Source organism: Meleagris gallopavo, chromosome 2, assembly GCF_905368555.1.
Source record: "Meleagris gallopavo chromosome 2, MGAL_WU_HG_1.1, whole genome shotgun sequence".
Classification (NCBI taxonomy): domain Eukaryota; kingdom Metazoa; phylum Chordata; class Aves; order Galliformes; family Phasianidae; genus Meleagris; species Meleagris gallopavo.
In genome coordinates this window covers 100,785,363-100,799,120 of record NC_139405.1, presented here as the reverse complement: position 1 = coordinate 100,799,120, position 13,758 = coordinate 100,785,363, and the positions used below count along the sequence as shown (strand labels likewise).

The window sequence follows — 13,758 nt, the reverse complement described above, 5'->3', positions numbered from 1 at the left end:
ATGTTGCAGTCGGTAGCTGAGTTGTGATAGCAGCCCAGTTCTGCTATGGGTAGCTTTTGTGACTTGTCCAGTGAGCTTTTCTTGGCTTGCTGCTGCACGTACTCAGTAACACTGCGCATCGGTTGTCTCCTTTCTCAAGTGTATGTTCAGTTCTTGCATCTCAGTTTTTTTATTTACTGACAGTAGAACATTGGTCATTGCTTCTGTGATGAGTGGCCTCTATCTGGATATACAAAGTTGATCATTTTTAATTTTTTTCATGGGATTTCTTGCTCGTTACTGTATTAGAATGGTTCACTAACTTGGTAATTAACAAGTGTGTCCATGCCCCAAACTCATGTTCAACCTAGCTTCATTAGCAATTTTCTTCGTGCTCTCAGTTGTTAAAAATATGGAGTATTACAAACTATAATAACAAAAATAAAACATATTGGACTATGTAGCAGATCACTGTTTTGTTTTTCCTCCTACAGGTTCGATCTGTGGATGAGATGAATCATGAGTTTCAAGCTCTTGCCCTAGAATCTCGGGGAATGGGAGAGGTAATTACTGAGGACTGAAAATCCAGTTGGAGTTGTGAAAATTTTGATGCAGTTTAAGAGTTGTAAATGATACCAAGCTGACTGAAGAGTTGCTTGTAAGAGCAAATTGATTTTTCAGGCCGCTGAGGATCTGAGTGTCTTGTGAGAACATGGGATGTTCGGTGACTGTGGTGTTACTGTAGTCCTGCCAGATGACTGATAACTCTAGGGGAAGCAACTATCTAATTTCTTTAAAATCTTGTGCAATTCTATGAAATAAGGCATGTTTTCATTGTCACTGTCTAAATGAGGAAGCAGCTGCCACCCCTAACAAGCCAAGGATGCTAAGAACTGCTAAGGGTTTTGGCTCCAGGAAAGATATTGGCACGACTTAACAGAAATGTGGTAATTTATGATGCCTTTATTGGTAATTACTCCTTAAAATAACGTTTTAACCAGGAGTAGAAGGGCTATTGTATAATTATCTCGATGGGGAGGAGTTTTTTTATTCATTCCCAGTGTCAGTGTACTTCTGAAGATCTGGGCATCATAAATAGTGACTTTGGAAACTGTCTTTGAAAGACCTGAACTGTTTTAAAAGTAATCAACATCCGTTACTTGCCTTGGCAGGACATAATAATGGAATAAATTCACATTAAACAAAAATTTCAAACAATGATCTATTTCTTTTGCTGGATGTTAATAAAGTTTTTTGATAATGGAACTACTGACAATATTTCTTCTTAATTTTTAAAAGATAATTACAGGACTGCATGCTCAAGGGAAACTGTAACTCACTGGCAGAAAACAAATGTTGTGTTCTGGTTGCTCAACACTTGCTGGCTGACAAGTTGCTAGTCGTGTTTGATCTTTTTTACTTAAATGAAGCATTTAATGAATTCTGCAGAGCTATGAAGACTTTTATTTAAATAATTTTATTTTTTTTTTTAAATAAAAAAGGAGTTCTGTTGCAGTAATCTTGTATCAGGAATTGGCACTGTATTGTGATCCTGAAATTCTGAGCCTGTTACAGTTTTCAGTAATGTCTTTCATAGAATCATAGGATGGCCCAGGTTGGAAGAGACCTCAGGGATCATGAAGCTCCAACCCCCCTTGCACAGGCAGGGCCACCAACCTCCACATTTAATACCAGACCAGGCTGCCCAGGGCCCCATCCAACCTGGCCTTGAACACCTCCAGGGAGCGGGGCATCCACAGCCTCTCTGGGCAGCTGTTCCAACATCTCACCACTCTCTCTGTAAAGAACTTCCCCCTGACATCCAACCTAAATCTTCCCTCCTTCAACTTAAAACCATTTCTCCTTGTCTTTCAAGCATCTCAATTTAGTTGCATGTTCAGATAGCTGAGTTGACATTGTAATTTTTGTGTTACTTAGTGTTTCACAGCAGTGCTGCACTGCATGGAACCTAATGTGAACTGTGTTGACCTTCTTTTTTGATATATTAATAGCCTTCCAAAATACTAGAGAAAATACCCTCACAAATACCCGTGTAAACAGAATTGGTAGTTGTACATTCTTAAGTGCTTCCATCTGCCCACTTCAAAAGGATTGAAGGGATCATTTCAAATGATTTGCTTCTAGCTTTTGGGAAATAGACTTCTTCCTCAATTTTTCTTATCTGTTAATTTTTTTTTCTGAACTGAAATTAATTTCTTGTCCATGTAATTCTTTTACCCTTCTTGGTCTGGTTTTTTCCCCCAGTGGGATTCAACATTTCTTGACATCAAGAGGCTGTTAGGTCTTACTTCCCACGTCATTGCTGAAATGAAGACAGCACATGAATCCTGATGCAAGCATTTTGGGCAGGATGCATACTGGAAATCTTTTTGTTAAGGTTTCTGTCTGAACTGAGCCTGCTGTCAGTCAGTAGCAGGATTGGGACTGCAGAACATGAGCCAGATGTGTTGTTCCACAAAGTGATCCTTGATCTCTTTCCATCTTGTAATTCTTCTGTAAAGAAGCAGACCAGAGCTCTGTTAGCAGGAGATCTGCTGTTCTGCAGGCATCTTTTTGAAAATATCACCTACAGTTGTAGCTCTTAGATGGTTAAATGCAGATGCTGCTTCTGGCTCCAGCTTTCAATAACAATCATGACTCTCAAGGTCAGGGTGATATTCTGAAGACATACTGGCACGTGTTGCTATTTCTCTTCTTCAGGCATCTGCTGTTTCCTATTTCAGGGCTGGCTTTCAGGGCTCCAGGACCCTTTGTTTGACCTCATACAGCCATATGTAAAATATTATTTGCAATGTAAAATAATTTTATTTGGTAACATCTGTTCTTAGAATCATGGAATCACAAGGTTGGAAAGGACCTACAAGATCATCTAGTCCAGTCATCCTACCATTACCATTGCTACCACAAGCTATTAAACCACATCTCATAGCTCCTCATCCAGACGCCTCTTGAACACTGCCAGGGATGGCGACTCCACCACCTCCCTGGGCAGCCATTCCAGTGCCTGACCACTCTCTGAGAGAAAAAGTCCTTCCTTATGTGTAAACCTCCTCTGGTACAACTTCTGGCCATTTTTTCGGGTCCTGTTTGTTGCCTGGGAGAAGAGACCAAACCTCTCCTCATCACAACCTCCCTTCAGGAAGTGGTAGAAGTGGGGATCAAAATGCATATTGATTTTGTTTTAGGGACAGTGTAGCCATTTCTGGTCTCAAAACTTCATTTAGAGAACTTGTAGTAAGCTACATAGTAATAACTTCTGATCTTGGGGAAAAAAAGAAGTTGTTAAAGATCCCGTAATTGAGACTGTGTAGTTCCTTGTTAGAGCTGGTTAAGAGTGAACTTTAACATAATTGGTTATTATCTGTGCATAGAAAAGAGCTTTGTTCATCCAGCAGAGACATAAAAGGGAGCAGGGCTGCTACTGAAGAGGACACTTGAGCATACTGTTGGAAGAGCTTAGTAAGAAATACGGCACTCTTTCTTTTGACTTAGAAATGGATGCATTTTTGTAAAGTGTCTTTTGAACTGCAGGTTACTAGATTAGATGTAGGAAGTATTGAGGACAAGGCATGTTATCAGAGAGCAAGACGTAGTTACTGTTGGTTTTTTTCTTATCTGTTGGAGAAGAACACAGTTCTTGTTTTTGAAAAGCACATTTTTTGAGTCCTACAGTGAGATAATTGACAGCTGCTACAGCTGCTTCTATATGGCAATCCAGTAGCTAAAAAATCCCTTTGAATGGACATAGTATGTCAACCCATCAACACTCTCTCTCTTTAAACAAACAAACAAAAGCCTAAAAATCCAGGTCACTCCTCCATGGGAAGGCACAGATTATAATCTTTAAGAATGTCAGTTTCTCTAGATAGTTGAGGGACTTCTGAGTTGTGTAAAATTTAAGCAGAAATGTCTCCATGAATCTGTTCAGCTTTTACTGTGGCCTCCCGAGGTATAGGTGATGCATTATGTTTATTTGGAAGCTTTACTGTCCACCAGAGAACATAAGACAATAAGAAGTTGAATGCATATGTTTGGAAGCTAAAAGCATTCAGTGTAGAACAGAGAAAAACACATACATACAGTACAACAGAAAAGGAAGTACACAACCTTTTGCCAGTGGTCACTATCGTGTCTTTTTATCAGTGAAGAATTTCTTCCTGTGATAGGAACTCTGAAAATGAATTTTGAAATCAGAATTGCAGTCTGTTCTACTTACGTCTGCTTATTGCTTTCCACTGCTTCATCCGAACATCTGTCTGATAGTGGAATTAAACAACAAAAAAATATATATAAACTCTAATTCATGGTAAGCATACTGGAAGTTATGTGCTAATTTTATGATACCTAAGGTATTTTTGTTCTGATCTTCACTTTTGTGTTTCTCATCTCTCTTACCTCAGCTGGAAGTACCTCTGAACTTCTGATGGACTGTGCTTAATATGAAGTGTGGTTCTGTTTCCCTATAAAAGGCTCCACAGATAACAGAAAATGCTTTTTGTCTACCTCTGTACTACAAAGTGAAAAAGTAGAAGTAGTGCAGAATTGGTACTACGCAGAGCTGAGAAATATTAATAGATTTTCTCGGTTTATCTGTAATATATCATCTGTTGCTTTTTAGTTGAACTGTAGTTTTAAGACTCCATGAATCTTCTTCTAAATCCTCTGATGGCAGACTTCACCCAGTTCTTAAATTTGTGGTAAATTCAATATTCTGGTGCTCCCAGGGCATGTTTGTTTGACAGCTGCTGGTGGTTCTCCCAAATACTGAGAAAAAGAGCACCTGTGTCAGAGCAGGTCATTGCTGCAGTACTGCAAGCATAGAACTCTTCCATAGGTGGTTTTGTGGAGTATTGACTGTTGATCTTCTTCCACCCACCAGTTCTTTGGTGTTACTGAATTCTTTGTGTAAGGAACACAGGGATTTCAGTATCTAGTTTAGCTAAACATTTTTCTGGTGATCATTCTTGTAAACATAGGAGACATCAATCAGCAATCCTTACGTTGTTTGAGAGGAGCTTCCTTCACCTCTCTTGGCTTTATTAATGTTTGTGGCCTGCTAATGGCAGTCTTACCCTCTTCTTTAAGCAGTTTTCACAAACTCTCTCAAAGCTACATTAATAAACACCTAGAAAAAAAAATTAATCTTGTTAGTAGCTTCATCAGGGCTCGTATTAAGCAGCTGTGATGTTGAATGATTTTTATTTGTCAGTTAAATAACAGGAGAGATTCTTGTTTATGTGGTACTTCTATAGTTTTGCATTGTCTTGAAGGCAGTACAAGAAATTATTCTGATACTGATTTGACCTGAAACTTTGCCTAGTAATGAATAGAATCATACAGCTACATTAAATGACTGGCACTTGAAACTTCAAATTTGATGGTCACCAGTTTGTAGTCAGGAGATTCGTGTTGTCTAAAGGAGCTGACTTGTCACAGTGCAGGTCAGTTGCTTGTTGAAATCTGGAACATAACTCCTTTCTTTCTGTTTCTCACAATGGTGCTGGTTAAAGGCCCAGCTTCTGAGCCAAAATGAGGAGGCAATGCAAAGTTCCAAGTTTTTGAGAGGATTATTTGTTCAGATTTTTATCATAACTGGCTATGTATTCTATATCTCTTCCTTGTAACTTCAGGATCTGCCTTGTTGCAGTCATTGGAGCAATTTTTTAATGCATCATCAGCTTCAGTAACAACTTCAGGTGTTTTAATTATTCCAGCTATGCGTGCTTCCTCATGTAAAGCTGACTTTGGTATCTCTAAGACAAATTGCTCATCATCTTAGTTGTATTGTTAATTTTTGCCTATTTGTAATCATTTTGTAAAAAAGATAATTTTTTCTTCTTACACAGCTTTTACCTGCCAAAAAGTTTTGGGAACCTGATGATTCAGCAAAAGATGGACAAAAAGGGATATTCCTTGGTGATGAGTGGAGAGAGACTGCATGGGGAACTCCTCGTAAGTGATAAATAGATAAGTACTGAAAAATTTAATTACTTGGTATGCGTTAAAGTAAAACAGTATACTAAGTGTTAGATATCTGTGTAATGAATTTGGTTTTACTTTCATTTTAATTGTATATAGCCCTGGTGGTTGTATGCTAATAACACTTTTGGAAAGTGGGATTTTGAATTTATTTCTTTTTCAGCTTGTTTCATACTTATCTGTAATGAAATGAACAAATATTGCAAGTTGTATTCAAAAAGTACAATTGTGATATTTTTGTTTGTTTTAACAGACCATTCTATGTCCCAGCCTATTATGGTACAGAGAAAGCCTGGACAGGGTTTTCATGGCAACAGTGAAGTAAATGCTGTATTGTCTCCACGATCAGAAAGTGGTGGCCTTGGAGTGAGCATGGTAGAATATGTGTTAAGTTCCTCTCCAGCTGATAAATTGGATTCCCGGTTTAGGAAAGGAGCTTTTGTAAGTAATACGGCGTGTTAAGCTTATGTAGTTACGTGCTGTGGTCTTAGTGATTTACAGAGTTATATTTTTTATGTGATTTGTCCAGTTGTTTTTTTTTCCTCTTCTCTTTAGGAAGTGTGTATAGTTGCTATCTGCTTGTCTTCCTTGGTTGAAGGGGGCTAAGGAGGTCAGAGGGAAGTAGTTTGGGAATCTTGACTAAACAGCTGCCTTAAAAACAGTACTTTCCTTTAAAGAAAGGAGGGAAAGGAGGGAAAAGGTCACAAATAATTTAAAATGCATTTAATTTAAAATGTACTTTTTTTCCTAGATTTTTCCTGTTCTGTGTTTCAGTAACGGGGTTTTGTGTACTGGATGTTTTAACTGTATAAATAAAAGTGTTATTGCTTCAACAGCACCGCTATAGTTAAGGTTGAGTTAGCTCTTCCATTATAAATCCTGGCATTCCTTTTCACATATTGGCAGTTTTTAATTGCATGTGGTCAAAACTTGGTGACCAAGTTACCCACCAGATGCAATTCTATTGAAAACAAACTGTTTGTATTGTTTACGTGCGCTGTAGTGTAGAATTAGGTCACCTTGTGGTGCTCCTATTGTGTTCTGTTCAATATTCAGAATCAAACAGATTCTTTTTCCTCAGGGCACTAGAGATGCTGAAACAGATGGACCTGAGAAAGGAGATCAGAAAGGCAAGGCTTCTCCATTTGAGGAGGACAAAAACAGAGATCTTAAACAAGGAGATGATGAGGATGTTACTAAAATAAATGGCAGAGGTTTGCCAAATGGAATGGATGCCGATTGCAAAGATTTTAAGTAAGCTTTTAACTGTTTCTCGAGAAGGCGAACATGTCTCTTTAGGCATTATTACACTTCTGGTTTGTGTGTCAGCTTCAAACATTATCCAGCTGCAGATTGATTCTTGCTGCCTCACGTCCTCCCTTTCCCACTGTGCCACGTGTTTCTTAGGATGTCATTAGTGTGTATGTCACTTCTCATGAGACAAATTCATTTTAATAAAGTATTTCTTCAAAGCAAATGAGTACCTTCACAATGTGGTGAATTAAAGGGGGATGAAAGCTTTCACCCTTTTGATTACAAAGTCAATCCTTTTCTCTCTCTGCTTCCTTTTGATACTTTCTAACTTTTGCATCGGGTTGTTGTAGAGAGATAATCCTACGGAATTATAGCGTACCTTGTGATTTTGCTGGTGAGCACCTCAGCCTAACACAGTTATTTCTCCACAAAAGTTTTTGTGGGAATTATGTACTTGGATGAGAGTTCACAGAGCTAAGTGTCATAATTCACTGTATAGAGTGGTGTTACCGTTTAATTCTTTTCCTAGGGAAAAAAAAAAATGGAACAAACTCAAGGTTTTTGAACGATACATTTATGATAGCACAGCCAGCCTGCTTTTTTAATAATGCTAAAATGCATTTTAAATTGGATGTTTTTAAAGGACTAATCTTTGTTTTTAGGTGACTAGTGCATTTATAGCTGTCATAGAGAAGAATTAGCAGGATTAGAAAACTAGAGTGCTGCTCATTAATTCGTATTAATGTGATGAACGTGACCTAATAGTCGTGCTTTCATTAGTTTATAATTAAGCAAGTATATTAAAATGCATGTCTGAATCTCATTTTTAAGTATTTTCTACCCCTTAAAAATGTAATTACCTAAGGCTAAGGAAGGATTCTTCAGACCTATTTTTCAGGATGTGTTACTGAGAATAATATAATACCACACATATTAGAGAGCTCAAACTGATTACCTCCTTTCAGATGCGTTCTGCAATATGTGAAATGAAGTTACTTTCTATATTATAAGTAGCAAATGTAGAATCATTTTTTTTGCCCTGCTTCTTCAGGATCTATTTCAGTTTTGAAATAATGGTTTGCAAATCATAGAATCATAAACTCATAGAATGGCCTGGGTTGAAAAGGACCTCAGAGATCATCTAGTTTCAACCCCCCTGCTGTGGGCAGGGTAGCCAACCCCTACACCAGGCTGCCCAGTACAGAAGTACCTTTTCTATTATTTAAAATAGGAAATGATTAAAAACTAGAGCAAAGCATCCAAAGCCAGAAAACCTCTCAAAAAATAAGGCCATCTAATTGAAATGGCCCATATGAAGCGATGGTATAAGGCTCTCCAAACAGAGGTTTATAATTGAAGTATTGACACAACTTTAACTATAGCAACAGAACAGTACTGATGTAAGGAGCATCCTTTACTAAGTAAACATAAGTAGTAAAACAAAACTTTGTCCTGTGCTCCTCCTTGTATTTTTATTGTACTTAGGACATTTTTTTAAACTAAAATATGTACTGAAATAACTGTTTCTTTTCCTTTTGTTCTTCGCTTTGTTGATACTGTATGTCACTTGGGAAGAATAAGGAATGTTAAACAGCTTCAAACTTGGTTTTATTCATTGAGCTAAATATAGTTGCAAGCTAGGATACGTAGATATGCAGTACCTTATAGATAGATGATTGTTGTAGGTTGTTCCTTACATTCAAAAAATGCCCAATGTGCTTTCACCTGAAGGATTTTGTCCTAAAAAAAGAATCATAAAGTATTGCTGACAGAACTTACTAAGTGATTTCTAGTTCTGCAGCCTGGAGGATTGATACTGGCAAACACATAAATTCTAGCAGGTTTCTTTGCCTTGGTGAGTAAGAAGGGATAGCTTTGGAGTCCTGAAGAGGAAGGAGAGCAGGCACTACAGAGGCTGTGCCTCTATCCTAGAATGAGTCTTCTGTCAGCGTACTCTTGGAGTAGGTGCAGGTTAATCCTGTAAGGCTGATTTTTGCGGTTGTGAACCCCATCTTCACAAGTGATCTTAACTGAAATCTGCGTTTTTCTTGAAAAACCATAAATGAATATAATTATAGTGCTCTGCCAAGACAACTGATGCTGTTAAGAGGTTACAGATTCCCTCACAGAACTCACTTCCAGTATTTGATTTTAGACTTTTGTCAGAAAAAAAATTCTAGTCTAAATAGGATGGCATGATACACAACGTAGGATGCAAGTCCAAATTAGGGTAGAGTCATAGAATCATAGAATATCCTGAGCTGGAAGACACCCACTAGGACCATCAAGTCCAACTCCTGTCTCCAGCAGGACCAAATGTGTGTCTGAGAGCATTATCCAGACCAAATACAGACCAAATGATCTTTTCAGATCATCAATCAGTTGACGTCTCATTTCAGGTGTTTGCATGCACTGAGAGATTCACCTGTAGTCAGTGGAGATGTAGTCAGTACAGCCTGTGGAGATGTGAGATGGAAGTGATGGTCAGTTGCTACTCGCTAAATTTCCATCCTCCTAATGGCATTTTAAGATGTGTAAACTTACAGTGGAAGTGTAGCTGTCTAAATATCAGCCACCACCTGCTCTTTACATATGGAAAGACAAACCTCAAGGTTTTGGCATAGTATGCAATTTCCAGGTGCATATCTCTGATGTATTGCCAAGAGAAATCAAACACTCCCATTTTACTCCATCCTAAAGATCTTCTTACAGACAACGGGCTGTGTTCATTCTTAAGGAAATAAAGATGGAACTGATGGGATTATATGAGGAACACTTTTTTTCCATTATCAGTCATTGGTGTAGTCTGTTAAATGACTTGTGTAGGGAAATTAAATGTTTTGGTCAAATGCTAAATGTGAGGGAGTTCTGAGTCTTCTTTACATAGAGGTGAAAAATATGTTGTTTGCTTTTGAGATGTGAAAGATACTTGCTATATTGTGTGTGTCTTTTCCTGTTGAAGTTTTATTGTTGCTTTCTCTCCTTTGGCATGAACACACAGCTGTGTCCTTGTGTTTCTTTTTCTAATTATTTCTTTTTGAGTTGTTTTTTAGTAATTCTGTCTCTCCCAAAATGCAATAACAAAGCCATCCCAAAAGTTACAGGTTATTACAGTTTATTTCATTTCCCCATAAATAGCTTCAGTGATTAGTTTGTTTATTTTACAGTGAATTTAGAGAGCTGTACATTCTAAAGTTTAAAAATAAAAATAAAAAATACGCTTTGAAATGAATTGTGTCCTTTATCTTGAACCATCAGTGCATGCTGCTTAAAATCCCTCTTCTCTCCTTTGTAACTTCTTTGTAACATCTCTGAGCTCAGAGATCCCTTTAAAATAGAAATACTGTACTCTATCAGTGGATAGTGTTATTTAAGACTGTAAGAGCCTGTCTTGAATTTCTTCTGAACAGTCGTACCCCTGGAAGTCGACAAGCCTCCCCAACAGAAGTAGCTGAACGCTTGGGCCCCAATCCCAGCACCACAGAAGGATTGGGTCCACTTCCCAATCCTACAGCCCACAAGCCCTTGGTAGAAGAATTTTCCAACCCAGAAAATCAGAATCTAGATGCCATGGAACAAGTTGGTCTTGATTCTCTACAATTTGATTATCCTGGCAATCAGGTACAGATGGACTCTTCGGGAGCTACTGTAGGACTTTTTGACTACAATTCTCAGCAGCAGGTTAGTATTGGATTTCAAAACATGCCACATTGGTCCTTTAAGTGCTGTTCTCTTCGGTAGTCATTTAAACATATGTATTCTGTTTTATTAAATATCCATGACATAGTCAGAGGCAGATAAATGTACAATTAATCTGGGAAGAATATTGGCATGTAATTTTCCAGTTAAGTAATTTCATAGGGTAGAAGCTTGGCTCAAAAATTCCTTTTGGTAAAGTAAATCCTAGCAAATTGTAGTCCTGACTCTTGAAAATGCTGCTTTTTTTTTTTTCTTTTTCTTTTTTTTCTTTACTGTTTTGTTTTCCTAATAGCTTTTCCAGAGGACTAATGCTCTGACTGTGCAGCAGTTAACAGCAGCCCAGCAGCAGCAGTACGCCCTGGCTGCGGCTCAGCAGCCTCACATAGGTGAGCTTTGTGTGAAGTGCAGCAGGCGCTCGTGGCAAACAGCTGTGTGTTGCTCTCCTATACTGCTTTGTTTCACCTAATTTAAATAGATTCTGATTTAAATAGATATTGATCACTTGGCTCATTTTGGTGGTTCCCTTGAAAATGGCTCGGGATGACTGTCTAGATTTTAGAAATTGCTGTTTTGTGATTGGTTCTGTTTTGTGTTTTTATTTGCTTAGAACTATTGCAAGCAAAGAAATAAAAGTTACTTTTGCTTATGTGGCATAATTAAATTTTGATGGGATTAAATGTTGAAAAAAAGAGACAGAAAAGGCTTTTCTCCTGGAAGTAGTGGTAGAAACACGAAATTTAATTACTAAAAATTGCAAATATTTGCACTTCTGTTGTGCTGTTTAATATTTTTCATACTCTTGTCAAGAAAAAACAAACATTCTATAGTAGAATTTTGAAGTAAAAGTTTTAGTTCAGGTTGATGAATTCTTTCTTGCTAATGGCATATAAAAACTTCTTTGCTTTTAGAGTTACTCTGTAGGAAGAAGTTTGGCTGTCTTTTTAAAATAACTCAGTGAATGAACTCAATGCATCAAGTTATTGCATGAGGCCTGCTGGCAGCTCACCAGCAGGCTGTGTATCAGTTACCACAGTATCAGTTTGACAGCCACTGTTAGAAAGATGTGCTCTGGGGAGAGAGGAGTTGGCACCTCCATGGGTGCAATTCCTTAAGGATGGGAGCACATCCAGATGTGATACAGTGGTAGGACAGGTTTTAAAGCTTCTGCCATTCCTGCTTCACCATGAGGTTGACAGAAGTGTATGCATTTGTGCACTAGCTGTGAGGGGATAAAGGGTTCTTGTGCAGAAGAGCAAAAAGGAAGGAGGCTGCATCTCAGAGTGAAGTCTTTGTTCTCTTGTGGTACAGTGATAAAATCTCCCTCATCAACTCATTCACCTAGATGCCATCATGTCTGGCAGATCTAGACAGGGATTGGCAGCCTGTAAATAGCAGCTTTTCAGCATTATCTAGCTACCTTAATGCAGTCTTGGAGATGAGCATGTCAGCTGGAGACATTTGTGTGAGGCCACGAGTCTTGTCTCATGCCTTACTTTCACTTCTAAACTGCAAAGAAGCTCCTTGGTATAAAAGTGCTGACTGAGCAGTCCGCTGTATTCTTTGAAATACTGCATCTTCTGGTAACACATTTTAGCAGAAATTTAGCAGCAAGCTTCCTATTTGGAAGGCTTCTATGTAAGGGTGGGTAGGTATAAATGAGATCAATTTCTTTGGAGTCTGTAGGTCAGCAGCACAAAGCTGTTCAGCTTTGTACAGCAAGAAACAGAAGCATTGATTTTTTGTGATACTGCATCTGCTCTTAGAAAGTTCCAAACTATAAGCAGTACTGATTTTAATGGGTATGCTTTGTGGTTTGATTGGTTTGAGTATGATAATGCTTTCTAAGTCTGTTAGCTATAATTAAACTCTGTTTATTACTGTAGCAGGTGTATTCTCAGCAGGCTTGGCTCCAGCTGCTTTTGTGCCAAACCCATACATTATCAGTGCTGCTCCTCCAGGTACTGACCCGTACACTGCAGCTGGATTAGCTGCAGCAGCCACCCTAGCAGGTAACTGAACACTTTCTTTTGTTTATCTTGATAATGTCACTGAATGAAATTGGAAAAATCGAAAACAAAACAAAACAAAAAAGCTAAGATCCATCCTATATATTCTTTGTAGATTTATTTCTAGGAAGGAGGAACTTGTAGAGAAATTGACGTTTACAGATTTGATGCTTTTCACTCTATAAAAGGAATTCAGTTCTTGTTATGTGTGCATTCTGAACATTTATTTCCTTTGGACTTCTGCATGCAACAATTAGGTTTCTCTGTTCTGAAAAAGCTTACTGATAATCAGATTGTTAATGACATTAGTAGAGTCTTATTTTCAGAAGATGAGACAGCTAGCGTTTCCTTGCATGTTTTTACTTGGTGCATTAGCTTTCTAATTCCACATTTTCTCCTTCCCAGTGAGCATGAGAATAAAACGGGTCTCCAGTGTGCTAACAAGGCCCAGACTACACATGAGCCCCAAGACCAGGAAAATCTCTTTTAAAGTTGATGCTGCTGAGAAACACAATGGAGTAGTCGAGTCCTAACTTGGTGCTCAGGTTTGAGCACCAAGCTGTTTGAAAAATACTAGATCTCCAGTTAATGTTTTCACAGGGAAGGCAGTACAAAGAGTGTATCGTGTTTATTTTGATTGTGTGCAACACAGCGATATAAAATTATCCTTCTGTGGGTTCTACTTATCAGTAGGTCAAAAGGTAAGTACAGGATCAAGCACTCTGAAGAGTGTTGTGTGTAGTTGGCCGGGAGGCAGAGGCAGTATGTGAGCAAGTCTTAATAAGGTGCTGCTGCAGGATGAATTTGGCTCTTTCTGTGA

At 38.2% G+C, this 13,758-nt stretch overlaps 1 protein-coding gene across 9 annotated transcripts in view; it reads left to right on the top strand.

Moving 5' to 3' along the window:
• Positions 1 to 13,758, top strand: part of PUM2 (pumilio RNA binding family member 2) — a 64,883-nt gene that overhangs the window by 17,794 nt on the left and 33,331 nt on the right. For 7 of the 9 annotated variants that reach the window (XM_085218086.1, XM_085218094.1, XM_085218093.1 and 4 more), the window contains exons 2-8: positions 474 to 542; positions 5,847 to 5,952; positions 6,233 to 6,420; positions 7,061 to 7,233; positions 10,644 to 10,914; positions 11,225 to 11,318; positions 12,816 to 12,941. In XM_085218086.1, coding sequence (XP_085074212.1) covers positions 492 to 542; positions 5,847 to 5,952; positions 6,233 to 6,420; positions 7,061 to 7,233; positions 10,644 to 10,914; positions 11,225 to 11,318; positions 12,816 to 12,941 — 1,009 coding nt within the window. In that variant the 5' untranslated portion in view covers positions 474 to 491. The remainder of the gene's footprint in view (positions 1 to 473; positions 543 to 5,846; positions 5,953 to 6,232; positions 6,421 to 7,060; positions 7,234 to 10,643; positions 10,915 to 11,224; positions 11,319 to 12,815; positions 12,942 to 13,758) is intronic. The other 2 variants (XM_085218092.1, XM_085218090.1) reach the window with 1 other exon arrangement.